This window comes from Peromyscus eremicus, chromosome 7 (assembly GCF_949786415.1).
Source record: "Peromyscus eremicus chromosome 7, PerEre_H2_v1, whole genome shotgun sequence".
In the NCBI taxonomy this organism is placed as follows: Eukaryota; Metazoa; Chordata; class Mammalia; order Rodentia; family Cricetidae; genus Peromyscus; species Peromyscus eremicus.
The window spans coordinates 10,047,762-10,064,375 of NC_081422.1; the positions used below are offsets into that span (position 1 = coordinate 10,047,762).

The following is a 16,614-nucleotide window of genomic DNA, read 5'->3' on the forward strand; positions in this document are numbered from 1 at the left end:
AACCAATGATGTCACCATTCTCTCCCTGCCATCCGTCCTTAGGGGTCCTGCATGTCCTTACCCATGCCCTGGACATGCTGTACATCTTCCTAGTGCTCTTTCTTCTTGGCTGCCTCCACACTGTGTCCAGCACAGTGTAGATGAGGCATGGGGAAAGTTGAAAGAGAACTAGGAGCATGTCAACAATTGAGAGGCCTTTGCTGGGGCCACACTGGCCTGCGCTGGCGCATTGCTTTGTGGCATCGGTATATTCTGTTTGGGAAGGGAGTATTACTGTAGAGCATAGGCAGGTGTTGACCTCACAATCCTCCTGCCTCAGCCTCCAGAGTGCTGGCATTACAGGTGTGCACTACACACCTGGCTGGTCCTATGTAATAGTTATGACAGGAGCCATGGTTTCTTATGTGAGAGCAGTGAGAAGACTCAGTGAGACTCCTCAGTAGAATCCCTGTCCAAAAGAGCATTCAGGGCTGTGGTTGGGCCTCAGTGGTGGAGCGCTGCCTGGCATGTACAAGGCCCTGCTCCATCCTCAGCCCTACCAGGAAGAGAGGAGAGTGGGGGAAGGCAGGCATTTATTTTGCTATTTTTATCAAATGGGAGCCTTTCGTACGCTCTTTCTTGGTTTTTAAGGGCATTTTCTTCCTTGAAAAAATATTTAAGTTTTCATTTTGCAACAGGTTTGCATAAGATACTAAATTAGTAGTGGTATGTATGTATTAGCTATTTGAGTTGTTGCAATGGCGAAGCAGCTGAAGGAGAGAAGGGTCTTTCTAACCATAATTCCTTATTGATTCTTTGGGAACTTCCCATCATGAACCCTAATTCTGCTCACCTCCCAGTCCTCTCATATTCTTCCCTCACCCCTGCAGTGCACCCCCAAAAGAAAAATTTAAAAAATCAAACCAAACCAAACCAAACAAACAAGAACAAAACAAAGTCAAAAAAACCTCTTCCCTGAGAGAAGGGATTCTTTTGGCTCACAGTTAGATGTGTGAGGATCAGTGATATGGAGGGAGGTGCAGGGTCACAGTCACAGGTGCGGTCTGCGGTGTGGAGGGAGGCACAGGGTCACAGTCACAGGTGCGGTCTGCGGTGTGGAGGGAGGCGCAGGGTCACAGTCACAGGTGCCATCAGTGGTGTGGAGGGAGGCGCAGGGTCACAGTCACAGGTGCGGTCTGCGGTGTGGAGGGAGGCGCAGGGTCACAGTCACAGGTGCCATCAGTGGTGTGGAGGGAGGCGCAGGGTCACAGTCACAGGTGCGGTCTGCGGTGTGGAGGGAGGCTCTGCAGTAGTCAGTTAGGTAGCTGGTTATGTTGTATCCACAGTACTGAAGCACAGGGAGATGGATGCTGGTGCTCACTCTCCTTTGCGTTTGTTCCAGGTCCCCATTCTATGGAATGGTGCTGCCCACATTCAGGTGGGCCTCCCCACCTGTTAGCCTAATCTAGACAATACCCAGCTGTAGGGCTGGAGGCTTGTGTTCTAGATGACTCTAGATCCTGTCAAGTTCACAATCAGTGCTAATCATCACAGTATATGAAAACATTTATATAGTTAAAAGCTTACTGTTTCCTTCCATTTTCAAATGAACTAACAAATTTTCCTGGGCCTTAAGGCTGTTGTGACTGTGTCTATCAGCCCTCAGTATGCATCTTGGAAGCCCTTCCTCCATGTTGTCAATATAATGAACTGCTCTCTGGAAGCTACTGGCTCCTCTACACCTCGCGACATGTACTGTAGCATATATTTTTTATATTCCTCCTTTCTCCAGTCCCATGTCACCCAAGTTACTCAAAGATCTAACTGTGTAGCTCTCAGCTTCTCTGATCTGACCTCCACCATTCTACATTTAAAATCACATCCTCACTACTCGTCACCCACTACCAAGTTGTGTCTTCTTGAGTCCTGATTCTTCTTTTGCCAAATTGACATTGTGTTTTCTGAGAAACTCTTTCACATGGAGGTTTTAATGACTATATCTGTCCCTTCTCAGCTGTGTTTGACTAGGAACTTTAAGAGACTCTATACCATAATTCAAACATATGTGTCTGGGTGGAAGAATTTTACTCCAGCAAAGGAAACACTTCAAAGATGTAAATTTTGAGCATTATTTAGATTATAGTGTCCTAATAGTTCAGCCCATGTCTACAACATCTGTACATTTGATGGATCTTGGTAATACAGCTATGATTAAAAACTTCTAGGAAGTAGGATACAGCCTATTTCCAACACAATCTCTTCATAAAATACTGTTGATAAAGTGTCATGCCTCAAGGCGTTTGATTTTTGGTGTGTGTGTGTGTGTGTGTGTGTGTGTGTGTGTGTGTGTGTTGAGAATCAGGCCCTCATGCGTGCTAGGCATGCACTCTATCATAAGCTGCATCCCTAACCCCAATGGGGTTTTAGTGGCACCTCTCTGTCTTCATGGAACCATATGTCCCTTTTCATCCCCATCTTTAGGTATTGCTTCAGCTATGGCTAGTGGCTACCTTCCAACCTCACTTGCCCTGTGTTTACGAGTCTCTAAGCTTGGGTAGGAAATGACCTCAAAGAAAATCTTCTCGTAGAGGAGAGAAGTGAAATTTCTAGGCTGAGCTGGCAAAGTGAGTCAATGTCAGAATCAGCTTTCAGTGCCTGGCCCTTCAGTATTTACGTCTGAGAACAAGGTCCGCCATGCAAGTACTTGACTGGATTCCTAGTTTCACTGCTGACTACGTGTGTGACCTAAAATTGTTAGTCTTTATTCACCTTTTCTTATCTAGAAAACAGAGGGGAAGGGTACAAGAACTGAAAGAACACTAAAAAGGGTTATTTTGAAGTATCTGAGAGCTCTAAGAATTATTTACCCAGAAGAGCTTGCTTAGTTCAATGTCTGGTGCAAATGTTCCGAATAAATGACCCTTGGTGTTGCTACTTCCAAAAACGGGATAGCAATTGCTCCTGCTGAGCTTGCTTCTGTGATCCTGGCAGTCCACAGAGAGAGAGAGAACAGGCTGTGTCCCACAGTGTGTGCGGGCCTGGAGTGGGGTGCTGGAGCAACAGAAAAATCTGGCAGAACAAGTTTTTAGTGGTTTATGTTTTTGTATTTTCAAAGTATTGGAAAATAAACCAAAGGTGAAAACGCAAACCTAGAGATAGAATGGATTCCATTGTTAATGACTGGATAAAAGACACGTCAAATGCTGCTCATTCTGAAATTAAACACAAGCATCATGGCTGACTCTCTGGGCCGGCCTCTTCTCTACCCTACACAGTGGCCACCTTGGGTTTCTGCTTAATGTGGGGTTGGCTGCCATTCTTGTGTGATCAGAGGAGGCAGACAGCAAAGGAGCTGGGGAAACGCTGCCCTTGGCTGCAATTTGCTCATCACTAACGGGACATCAGGACTCTGGAGGGACAGGGTTAGAACATTTGGTTAGTAACAGAAGCCTCATTCATACTAACTTGAGCAGACAGGAAGTCACTCTAAAGACACCGCAGTGTATCAAAGAATGCAGAAAAACCAGAGACCCTCTGCACTCTGCTTCTACTCTCTCTAAAGCAGACTTCCTCTGTGCCTCCGTAACAGCTCCCAAGTGACTCACTAAGCAGCCAGACTAGTGCCTCTGGTCTCACTTTCTCAAGTCTACAATCTTAATGGACGATCGACTGGCCCAGCATGGGTAAGGTCTGCCCCATTTACCTACCTTCTAAGGTGGCTCTAGACTCACCGCCACTTGATGGTCAGCCTCCAGGTTCCATGATGGTCATGGAACCAGGAGAACCTTGATCCTAGACCAGCTCTCTGAAATATAACAGGATGGAAATGGGAGGCTTTAGACCCAAACAGACCTACCACTTACTGGCTTTATGACCTGGAAAAGTGAACTTAGCCCTATGAGCCTGAGTTTTCTTATCTATAAAAAAATGCATACCTAATGTATATCTAATGATTGGTTAGGCAGATGCTGGAGAATAATGTCATCATGTTTAAAATCCCTGGCATATGGGTGTATATAGTTCTATGAATTTCCTTTCCTTAGTTCAGAAATCTCTAAGAGGGCGAGTGGTTGTCTATAAATAAGGAGGGGAGGGAGAGAAGTGGTATAACTTTCTGAAAAGCATTTTAACCTTGACTTTCTTTGCAATTATCCTGAGCAGACATTAAATAATTTAGGTCTGTGGCCAGAGTCATAGAAGCCACGCTGTGGTGGGTACAGCTCTTGCTTTAGAGACAAACTGTTTGTTCAGGGTATCAATGATGAATGCTTTATCCTCTTTAAACATTTATTGGTATGGCTCCATGGTCCTTCAACATTGAGCCGTGGATGGGAGATTCCCAGAGTTCAGTCTATTCACTGGGTAAAGAAACGTAGCAATTTGGCATTGTGACCATTGTGACCTGCACAGACATTGCTGTGGAGAGACATACAAAAAACAGCAAGCCATTGACTCGTCCTATAAACTATAGTTTACAGAGTTACTACGGTGAGCATTGTGTTCCTTCCTACAGGAATTTTTCCGGATGAGGAAACTGAGACTCAGACTTGCCTAGTGACAGCGTTGGAACAGAAGCTTAGCTCAGTCTGCTCCCGGGACCTTTCCTCAGAACACATTTGCAATGCTGCTCCTCAACACCTTGGCTTTATTGCAAGGTTTTGTGGCTGTGGTGTCTGAATGAGGCTGCCCCACACAGACTTACGTGTTTGAGTTCTTGGTCCCCATGTAGTGGAACTGTTTAGGGAGAATTAGGAGGCATGGCCTTGATGGAGATGTGTTACCAGGGGCGGCCTTGAGGTTCTAAAAGTCCATCTGAGGTCCAGTGTCATTCTCTAGTCCTGCGGCCTGCAGACAAGGATGCAAAGTTCCAGCACCATGCCTGTTGGCTTCCCACCGTGATGACAACAGGCTAACCCCTCTGAAGCTGTAAGCACACCCCCAAATAAATGCTTTCTTTTGTGAGTTGCAGTGGTGGTGGTGTCTCCTCGTAGCTATAGAACATTAACTAAGGCAGCAGCAGAAGAAAAAGGTCTCACTTAATAAATGCAATTCCACAGAGCATCGTCCCTTCCAGCATGAAGAGGCCCAGACATCCTAGATCTTAAGTGAGGAAGAAGGATCTGGGAACGGCCAAGATGTGGCAAAAGGCTGAGTCCAGACAATAACTCTTCTTGTTATACAGCCCATCACAGCCCTAAATGCAAAGTGATGGGATTATATAAAGAAAAATTCATGAGTGATATTCAGAAGGTCTCCCTGACCTGAGAGCTATTCTAACTTATTTAGAAGATACCAATGAAGGTAAAGTTGAACTCTGGAAGGAGTATAAAAAGAAGCTAGAAATTTTGTGCTTCCTTAAACTTATTGGTGTTTCCCAACTTGGTCAAAGTGTGAGCACTCTGAGTATGTAGCTGCCTAGGGTAGTGTGTGCATGTGTGAGAGATACTTTTCTCTATTCCAGTAAAAGAAGGAAGCATGCTTAGGTACTGGGAATAAGTCCTCATGTGTTTGAAGAATCCTTTCCCTATTAACTTGTGTGTTAATCATGGGAATTGCTGTTGCCTCTAAACAAATTTCATTTTCTTCTGTGCGTCCCGTTGCGTTCCCGGCTAGGTCTCCTTGGGGGAGCAGATATTTAAATTTGGTGTTGTAGGCAGGAACCGTAACTGAGGTGCTTGCCTCATATGCTAAAGCCATGGGTTCCATACCCAGCACCACAAACCTGGGTATGGTGGTGGACAGCTGTAATCCCAGCCACTCAAGCCAAAGAAGGAAGATCAGAAGTTCAAGGGTACCCTCCGCTACATAGCAAGGTTGAGACCAACCTGGAATAAATGAGATCCTGTCTCCAAAAACCAAAATAAAGTTTGTTTGCATTTTTTTAATTAAAGGTTTAAACATTGTGCACAGAAGCTATAAAGATGGCTCAAGGGTTGAGAGCATCTGGGTTCTTCTAGGAGATCTGGATTCAATTCACAGCACTCACATAGTGGCTCACAACCATCAATAACTCTAGTTCCAGGGGATCTGATACCCTTTTCTGGCCTCCTCAGCTATGAAGCATGCAGGTGGTACATAGACATACATGCAGGAAAAACACTTGAACACATATAATAGAAATAAATAAGTACCCTTATAATGCTGTTTTTTAAAAAATAAAGTATAACAGTACTCTTGGCTATAACTGAATTGAAATCTTAAACATGTCTGTTTTATTTCCTTTCTGTCTTTCAGCTCCAGGGCTCCTTGAAAAGAAAACAAATAATCAACCTGTCTCCTGCCAACAGCAGGGGACCCAATGGTTTTGCTGATGGCTCGTTCCTCGATGTCAAAAGGATCAGGGTTGGGGAGAACCTTTCCACAGGTCAGGGGCCCCTCCCAGTAAACAATGGACAAAGTCATATGATGCCGGGGACCCTGACCATGAGCCAAGCACCCCTGAGGAAGACTAGCACTCTGCCCCCTCCTACACACTCTCCTGGCAACACTGTGTTTAGCATGGGCTTGAAGGAGGTGAAGAAAGAACCGGGGGCAGCCCTGTCTTGCAGTAAGCACGTGGATGACCAAATGACACAGGAGAGTGTTTTTACTAATAGGTTTGGAGATGACCCTGGAGAGCAACTGATGGACCCTGAGCTGCAGGAACTGTTCAATGAGCTGACCAACATATCAGTACCTCCCATGAGTGACCTGGAGCTGGAGAACATGATCAACGCCACCATTAAGCAGGATGACCCATTCAGCATTGACTTGGGTCAGCAAAGCCAGCGGAGTACACCTAGGCCTTCCCTGCCCATGGAGAAGATCATTATCAAAAGTGAATATTCTCCTGGTTTGACACAAGGCACGGCAGGTTCTCCCCAACTGAGGCCCCCGTCAGCTGGCCCTGCATTCTCCTTGGCCAACTCTGCTCTCTCCACTTCATCCCCAGTCCCCACAGTCCCCCAGAGTCAGCCTCAGCTTCAGACAGCATCAGGAGCAAATAGGGCCCTGCCAAGCTGGCAAGAAGTGTCCCACGCCCAACAGCTCAAGCAGATAGCTGCAAACCGCCAGCAGCATGCTCGGATGCAGCAACAGCAGCAGCAGCAGCAGCAGCAGCAGCAGCAGCAGACCCCTCCCAGCTGGCCAGCCTTGCCATCCTCTGCTGGGCCATCCCCAGGAGCATTTGTACAGGAAAAGATCCCCAGTCCTTCATTCGGCCAGCAGCCATTCAGCCCACAGGGATCACCCATGCCGGGGGTAGCTGGCAGCAGCAACCAGTCCAAAGCAGTGGCCAACTATACGTACAAGGCTAGCCCCTCAGCCCAGGCTGGACACCTGGATGTGCTTCTGCAGCAAAAGCCTCAGGATCTCAGTCGAAGTTTTATTAACAACCCACACCCAACCTTGGAAGCCCGACATGGCAACACCAAGCCTTTGTTCCATTTTAACTCAGACCAAGCAAACCAGCAGATGCCTTCTCTTTTGCCTTCCCAGAGCAAGCCTTCTCTCCTGCACTACACTCAGCAGCAGCAGCAACAACAGCAGCAACAGCAACAGCAGCAGCAGCAAGGCTCATTGGCAGCTCAGCAGCAGCAGCAGCAGCTGCAGCCACAGCCACAAAGCTCTTTGGTGGCTCAGCAGCAGCAGCAGCAGCAGCAGCAGCAACACCAACAGCAAGGCTCAATAGCAGCTCAGCAGCAACAGCAGCAGCAGCAGCAGCAGCAGCAGCAGCAGCAGCAGCCACCGTCCCAACCCACCCAACCTTTATCAAGCCAGCCTTTGCTGAGGTCTCCCTTGCCACTTCAGCAGAAGCTCATGCTTCAGAAAATGCAGAATCAGTCCATCGCAGGCCTGGGATATCAAGTCACTCAACAGCACAGACAGGTAAGGGCTCTGGTACTCCACCCCAGAGCTCCCACAAATGATTAATTTGGTTATTATGGGATATTCTTATGCTTGTGGTGAGACGTGATTAATACCAGAAACCCATCGGTTCCTGTGGGCTCATAGGAGCTTGGTTCTCTCAGTACATCTAGAGCAAGCACTAATGTTTTCTTATATGCTGTCATTGCTTTGGGGCTTGCCTTGGTGATATATCCAGTTGTCAATCAGATCATGACATGCTTGGTGTTCATTCATCCAACCAGAAAATCGGGTTAATATGAATTGAACGCTACTACGTAGAAGACAGTGTGGTTAAGGTTGAGCATTGGAACAAGGCTAGAGGTATGTTGAGAGTAGTCACTGATGTGGCCAACTGTTGCATTCACTCCCCAGCCTCTCCTATAGATCCCACGTGACTCAATGCTCACAATCTGTTTGCCAGCCTGAAACCTCAGGCACCATCTAGAGACAGAGCCGAGTACCTTAAACTATCACTTTAATGCTGCGTAGAAAGAGCAATGATGTGAGAACTCTAAGGCCTTCCAGCAAGAGGAATCAGGAAGGGCTTCCATAAAGAATTGTGCCTGGGGTAGTGATAAAGGATGCAGTAATCAGGACAAGAGCAAAATAAGAAACTAAAAACAGAAATAAATCCATAGTTGTCTTAGATCCTTTGGTTTTAGGTTAAATAGAGGTTTAATTCTACCCTGGTAAACATTGTTAAGAAATTGGTCACTCCCCCCAGAACATCTCCAGGAAACTCAGTAGAGCAATCTCTTCCTGAAAGGAAGGAAGAAGTTTGAATATTGCATTGTTCACGTTGTTGGCAGATGTGCATTACCATGGGACAGCAAGTTGTATGGCAGAGAATGAAAAACTGCAGACTGCCAGCTGGGGGGCATAAGATTTCAGCCCTCTCTCCCCACCCCCACCATGCGTGCGTGCATGTGTGTGCATGTGCGTGTGCGTGTGCGTGCGTGCGTGCGTGCGTGCGTGCGTGCGTGCGTGTGTGTGTGTGTGTGTGTGTGTGTGTGTTCTAATTATGAGCCATGGAATGGACTTGGGTAGACTTGTGTATATTTTACAACATTAATATGGCATAATAGTCATATAATTCTTTTATAAAACAGACAATTTCAGATGACTTAAAAATGTATCAGAGTACTTCCTTCCAACACCATGTGCAAACATTTTGTCCTGGATAAGCATGGGTTCAAACTCTCTCTTGACACTCCTTGTTGCCTCCATAAGCCACTTGCAGACACTCTCTCTGCTGCTCCTCAAGCTATGGTGGAGCAGTGGTGTTAAAAATGGGGTCTGCTGGGCTAGTATGGAGAGTGAAACAAGGCGATTCCCAAATAAGACCGCACAGTAAATGAGGGTTATCCTCGTTCTAGTGTTAAGTGCCGCAAATAATCAAAATGTTTCCCTTAAGGAAGCAAGTGCTCATGAAAAGGAGGCTTCAGACTAACACAGGCCATACTAAGGACATGAATTCTAATGGGTGAACAGTACTGCAGAAATAAAAGAAAACTGCTGCTGGTTCTTCAGCCACCCAACACTGCCATAGGCGTGTAACAGGTCAATTTCTCTGACTAGATTTACAACCGTGGAAACAATCAACGATGACATAGTAATTAAATGTATGTATTGATAACTTCCCCTACAGGGAGGTTGACTTCCAGAGGTCTCTCTGGCTTGAAGTGCCTCATTTAACCCATATAAGGGTTAATTATTCCCATCTTACAGGTCATAGAACTGAGGCACAGACAGGCTCAACATCTTTCTAAACTCTGGTGATTAAAAGCGAGCTAGAAGTCCCATGGTCTGCTTCAGAACCACTGAGTCCAGCCACGAGGAAATATAGCTCATGGGTAGGGTTTGTAGGGAAATGAATGCCATAGTAGATCATTAGAAGGACCGTCAAGAAACTTTTTTCGTCTATTAATCCCTAGTAAAATAATCTGCATAAAAGATTAAAGTCTTTGGGGACAGAACATTTCTGACTTCTTCTAGCTTTCGGAGCTGTTAACAAAAGGATTTTTTAAATCTGTAAATCCTTGAGCTTCCTGACGATAAACATTGTGCAGCTAACAAAAATACACAGTCTCCAATAGGAAATATATATATATGGTGCTCCCACCACCAGCATCCCCCATCTTATTCCTAGACCCACTACTGGTATCACCAACTGTGCACACCTCTTCATCCTCATCTCTCCATCCTTCCCAGCTTCCAGGGCTCAAGCACACCAATGCATGCTGATAGCCAAATCAGCAACCGTCTCTCAATGGTCAAGACCATTTCCACATTTGTCAATGAGTATGCCAAGAAAATATTCATCTTGTAAAAACAACCTTAAGAAGGGGCAGACATGCTGAGAGCACTTCAGGCTGAAGGTCTGTCTTTCCACACAACAGCCAATGGCCTCCCATTGCATGGTTCATCTTGACTTACTGGTTTATTAGGACTCAAAATGTTTTTTTTATTTCCAAAGATCTTCTCTCTTGAACTAAAAATGCATTCTTTTTCAAAGCCATATGGCCAGTTGCCTGAAAGTGTGAATATTTCTGTCCTAACACTGGATCTATGCAACTCAAATGGATTCTATATTTGGTTTAGAATTCTCCATGTCTGAAACTCCTAGAAGGGAATTCAGCCAGTGAATGGATGGTTTGTTGTGACTGAAACATAAATTTATACATTCCCCCTTAGTAGAAAGCCAAGTTCCTCAATCAAATCCTAAGAGCCTCATCCCACTCTCCCTACCTAGGCAAGAGGATCCTCCACATTTCCTATCAACCATCGGTGTCAATCAAGCAATAGCCAGCCCTCCTTCCCACCTTCTTATAGTAATTTTGCATATGCCTTAAATACAAAGACCCAGAGCTGTTTTCAAGCTGCACTAGGTACTGGTGGAAGAATCAGCTTAGCTCTCGTATTCTGACAATACGTCTAAGCATTACTAGCCAATGAACGTGCAGACAGAAGATAGAAGTCTTGAATCAGATAAAAAAAAAAAAACACTTTTTTTAAATGGAAAATCATCTTGAATTCAAAGTTTTATAGAATATAGCATCCAAGCCTCTGCTGGAGGCTGGAGGTTAGCTGGAGGGTCATCAAACTGGGCCAGTGTCAGGAGCTAGATTTAGAGACAAGATCCAGGTCAGAGGAAGAAAGGAGTTAAAAAGCTAACAGCCTAGGAAGCAATCAGAAGAGAGACCAGAAGAAGAAAGAGGCCTATGGCCAAAGGTGAATGTAAGGAGTATGAAATCTGGAAAGGAGATAAGAGAGAACCTAAGAGAAGCTAAGCAGTTACTGCCAAAGGCCTGTGGCCATTTGGTGACTTCAGTTATGAAGTACCTTGGCTACATCTTGCCAAGAAGGAAAAAAGTTGATACAGGCTAGTTATGGGCTATTATTGGCAGGCCAGAAGCATTATATTTATATTTTCATTTTATCTTTGCTATTTTATCATTTATCTTTGAAGCTTACAAAGAAAATTTTGGTTTTAATTCTTCATAAAACGAATGCTTAGACCAAGACACAAAATGAATTTCTAAGCTGTAATTCTGAGCAAGTGTTTTGAACTTTCAGAACTTCAGGGGATTTCACTGACTTGTCTTCTCCAAATCCATGGGCCTCTTCAGTCTCCTGGTCTGTCCCTCCTCCAGAACTCTAGAATCAAGGATTCTAGGCTAGCCTCATTCTTCTGCTTCATTCTTAATATTGGCACTACCTTGAATTCATGCACCCATTAATTCAAAAAATGTGGAGTGCCTACTGTGTGCCAGGCACAGTTCTGGATTTGGATACTACAACTGAGAGAAAAAATGAAGTATAGAATCAGTGATGGGGCTTGTAAAGGTCTCTCTCTCTCTCTCTCTCTCTCTCTCTCTCTCTCTCTCTCTCTCTCTCTCTTAAATTAAATAAACAGGTGAATTTTTTTAATGAACTCTTTTCTTCATGTTACAGGCATACTCTTCTCTGGTTGCTAGGCTCATGTGGTGCATCCCAGATAAAGATGAAAATAGATCTCTGTGTGTGTGTGCAGGTACATGTGTGTAGGGATATGTGTGCAAGTGTGTATACATGTGGGAGCCAGAGGTCAGCCTCCGGTGTTGTTCCTCAGGCCCTGTCCTGACATAAGCTGGCCTGCCAGAAAGCCTCCGGGCCCCCCTCTCACCACCTCCCTAGCTTTGGTGTTCCAAGCACACCTGGGTTTGTCATGTGAGTCAAACTCAGGGCATTGTGCTGGCACAGCAAACACTTTACCAACCGAGCTGGCTCCTCAGCCCAAGACTTAATTTTTAATGCAAAGATTGTGAAGTTTGGTTAGATGTTCTAAATTATAAAGAAAATTCTTCCATCCTTTTGCTTCATCCATTAGGATTCAAGAGCCTATTCAGAGTCACTCCCAGTTTCACAATAAGATAAAATTGTAATTCTTACATTCATTACTTCATGTAGAAAAAACATGCCAAGCACCTACAGCATATGAGAAACTGAGAATTAAAGATCAAAAGACCTTCTTTATATGCACTTTATATGCACTTTATATGTCTAAATTCTCAGGAAGGTATAGATCTTCCCATCAAAGAGCTTTTGGAGGAAGGCTTAGCATCTGCCGTGATTTATGGATTCTCACTAGACTCATACACGACCTTGTCCCAATCCTTCACAATCCATCGAGAGTAAAACCACAGAGACATTTCTTAAGCCATCACAATTACTCTTTTTTTTAATAATTTTAATTTTATTAAAATTAATAAAATTAATTTTAAACCAAAACATTTTACCAATAAATAAGAAAATTTACAAGGTAGCATCCCCATCTGACAATCTTGGGCATAACACTTGCACCAAATTTGAAAATAAAAATTTTTAACTTCTTTTTTTGTTTTGTTTTTTGTTTATTTAAAAAAATATAGAACGCTTCATGAATTTGCATGTCATCCTTGCGCAGAGGCCATGCTAATCTTCTCTGTATCGTTCCAATTTTAGTATATGTGCTGCCGAAGCAAGCACCACAATTACTCTTAAACATGCTAGTATATCCTTTCACAGAACAGATCTATTTGCTGGGTACCCATTTTCTATTCAATTTTATTATATTATTCTGGTATTTTTGCTCATGGCAAAATGGTATGTATTAGCATAGAGCACCAACTCCTGTATCCATTGATAAAGAAATAAGCACAATAATAGGGGAGGATGTCAGCCTTGAATCATAATACACAAGGCCCAACTCTACAGTCAGGAAAATCGCTTCTTTTATTCTCATCTGAAGGCCTTCAGAGTGGCACATACTCACAGGAGCCTTAGTGCATCAGGAGCTCATTTAGCCTGCTGAACACCAAGTTCTGAACTAGGAAAAGAAAGGGTGTAGGGTTAAGAAAAAGATTTGATCTTAGAGATGGAAATGCAGGAAGGTTAATGGAAAACCTGACAGATATTCCTGTAACAAGAGCCTCCTCTGCACCTATTCTAATTAGTCTTGCTTTTTCTAACCCGTTGTCAGTTGTTATTTGTTTAGAGGGCTTTGTGGCTTCTTTTGATGAGATCCAAAGAAGTAAAAAAAAAAAAAGAGAAAAAAACCATTTAGAGCATTAATCAGTAAATTTGCACAATCATGGTTCATTGGAGGCAGAAACAAAAATGTGAGATTTGGAAGGTTTCTACAATAATGTATTTGAAATTAGAAAAAAAACTGTACAAATGTTTAGCCTGCTAGGATGAGAGAGGTGTCACATGAGTAGATCATCTTACGGTTCTATTTTTTTATATTGTATTTCACCACTGAAGATCAAATTTACATGTGCATTTTCTTGACACACTCACACACACGGGGTGGGAGAGAGAGAGAGAGAGAGAGAGAGAGAGAGAGAGAGAGAGAGAGAGAGAGAGAGAGAGAGAGAGATCTAAAGTTCTAAACACTAATTACATAACACGGATGGAAGTTGGTGAGATGAGTCTGAATTGTATTCTCCAAACAATAAATCTAGTGGTTTGTAATAGTGAAAAGCTGTTGTCCTCTGTGACCTGCAAAATCAAGTTTTCAAGGTCTCCCAGGATGCAAGTGAGGGGGCGGCTGTCCTGCTTTTTCCCTTCCATTCCTCTGTGAATTCCCTCCACCCTGAATCACAGCAAGCTCCACATTAGTCTTCTTACAGAACCTGAGCTTCGGCCCTGCCTCTGGCCGACAGGGAGCTCTGGTAGCCCCTCCTGGGTGCTCCACGGGTCTTCATGGGTAAACGCAAGAGTGCGCATGCCTCGGAATCTGAGCTTTGGTTCGCATCTCTACTCTGGGTCTTTGTCCAGTTATCATTCTCCTCAGTTCTACTTTTTCTTTCACCCTTTTCTTATTGAGCAACTTTGGCCTGGACTCTTCTGTGCCTTCCCCAAGGCAACGCTAGAAAGGTACAGGGGCAGGGATGACAGACAATGGACTCATTATTGCCAATAAGGGTTGAGTTATTTCCTAGAGGATGATCCATATTAGGGAAAGCCATGAAGCTGAGGTGTTGGCAGCCCACCACCGTGTCCCACAAGGCTCAGGCACAAATAATGAATGCTAAATGAACACGCCCATGGGCATACATACCCTGAATACTTCCTGGCCGATCTCCCTTCTTGCTAAGTGCTATTTAGCTATACCTGCTTCCTCCCAGGCTTGCCAATATGCAGCATAAGCATTTAAAGTGGTAGTTGAGATTTACTAACTTCTAAATGGTCTTCATTTTCTTGGGATAAATCCTAATTTCTTATGTTGCTTCCAAAGCCCTGTAGGATCTAACTCTTCCCAAAGTCTCCTGGCTTACAGCTTCCATTCCCAGACCTCTTCTTCCCTTGATACCTACCCACCCACTCCCCATCTTCCTGAAGATGTAGTCTGCTCTCTGATCATTGCTTAGTGAGTGTTCCCTGACTCGTAAAGTGATGAACTTTCTCTCCTTTCCACTGCACTGTTCTTCTGCCCAAAACAATGTTCTTTTCATCTCTGGCCACCCAAGGGTGCTTGACCTCCCATCCCCTCTGCTCTAGTTGCTCCCTCTACTTCCTGTCCTTTAGTGCACACCATCCTTCATCTCTGTTGACTCATCAACACCTTCCTAACTAGACTGCAAGCTATTGAAAACAAAGACTGTGTCTTTCATCCCATTACTCTGATCCCTAACCTACCTTCCATGCTATAGAGATCCCAAACAATGATTGATTCAGTTGACCCATCATTCTTTCTGCTGTTCTGGATAGCCACAGATGACAGGACATGACCCTCTGGTCTTCCAAAGGTTAGAACCTCTGGCCTTTGCATCTTCTTCCACACTGAGTTACCTTTAAACCCTTGACCCACAGTCCTAGACTTCTAGTTCCTGTTTTCAGAGCTGGAAACCATGGCATTCCCTCTCAGCTGTCCCATGGGCCATGCTGGAGTGAGGGTTCCAAAGGGGAGCTTTTGATGAAAGCTGGACCCACCTATACCCAAGTACCAACTAGGTGGATTTTATCAGGATATTTCAAGAAGTTGTTTTCTGTCATACTGGAAGAAATGAGAAGTCATAGGAAAAATCATGTGGGTTGTCCGTAAACACAGGCATAACTTGTACCCCTCACAAGGCAGATCCTAAGTGTTGACTCATATTTGCTCTCAGTCTAGCTCTACAGTGTAAAGGACCCCAGAAGAGCTTGAGCCAGGGACACGAGATCTCACAGTCACAATGTGCCAGGAGCATCACAGAGGCTCTGATGTGCAATTTCAGTGGGCCTGGGCAGCACTTATTGACTCAGCCATTTCCCCCTCATTCTGTCCCTTGTTCCTCTTACCCTCCTCTTGCAGCGCAATGGACCTCCAGCTGTAGTTCTGGAAAGCTGGTTTCATCAGCATGAGTGACTGATGACTTTACTCTGTCATTTTGATCTGTCTTCACACATGGCAAACCAAATCCTCTGAAACTCACTTTTTATCAGTCCTTTGCCTCTCAATTCCATTTTGAATGAGAGTCAGAATACCAGCCATTGCTGTGCAACTGTACAGCCATGACCATCTGGTTACTGCTGTTGTCCACATGTTATTGCAATTCTTGCTCAGCCTCCTTTTTTGATATTTTTCTTGTTTTTGAAATTAAGACATAATTAAAAATTAAATTAATATATAATTAAATTAATTAAAATATAATTGCATTGTTTTCTCTCTTCCCTTTCTATGTACCCTTCCCATAAATTGTGCCCCTCCTCAAATTCATGGCCTCTGTCTCTTTAATTACTCTCTCTCTCTCTCTCTCTCTCTCTCTGTCTCTCTCTGTCTCTCTCTGTCTCTCTCTCTCTCTCTCTCTCTCTCTCACACACACACACACACACACACACACACGTACAAATACACCTTCTGAAGTATATAAATATAACCTCTTCAATCCCTGTAATGTTAGTTGTATGTATATGTTTTCAGGGCTGACTACTTGGTATCAAATAACCAATTGGTGTGCTCTTCCCTCTCTAGAGAAGACTATTTCTCCCAATCTCAGCATTCCTTAGTTTCCTGTAGTTTTTTTATCTAAGACTGGGGCCCTGTGGGATTTCCCCTTCCACATTAGCATGCCTTCTGTTGGTATCATCCTTGTTCAGGACTTATTTAGGCAGCCAAGTTGATGGGTGTAGCTTCTCTGACATTTCTAGGAAACACAATCTCACAGCAAACTTCCTGTTTCCCTGGCTTTTACAGTCTTTCCACCCCCTCTTCCACAATGTTCCCTGAGCCTTAGGTGCAAGACT

The 16,614-nt window shown here is 44.2% G+C and overlaps 1 protein-coding gene and 1 non-coding gene across 2 annotated transcripts in view; one reads left to right on the plus strand and one right to left on the minus strand.

Moving 5' to 3' along the window:
* The window catches only part of Maml2 (mastermind like transcriptional coactivator 2), a 336,705-nt gene that overhangs the window by 228,816 nt on the left and 91,275 nt on the right, over window positions 1-16,614 (plus strand). The window contains exon 2 of the mRNA XM_059267306.1: window positions 6,214-7,845. Within this exon, the coding sequence (XP_059123289.1) occupies window positions 6,214-7,845 (1,632 nt within the window). The remainder of the gene's footprint in view (window positions 1-6,213; window positions 7,846-16,614) is intronic.
* LOC131915801 (U6 spliceosomal RNA) lies at window positions 12,767-12,873 on the minus strand. Its single transcript, XR_009380442.1, has one exon. It is a non-coding gene; the product is annotated as a U6 spliceosomal RNA (small nuclear RNA).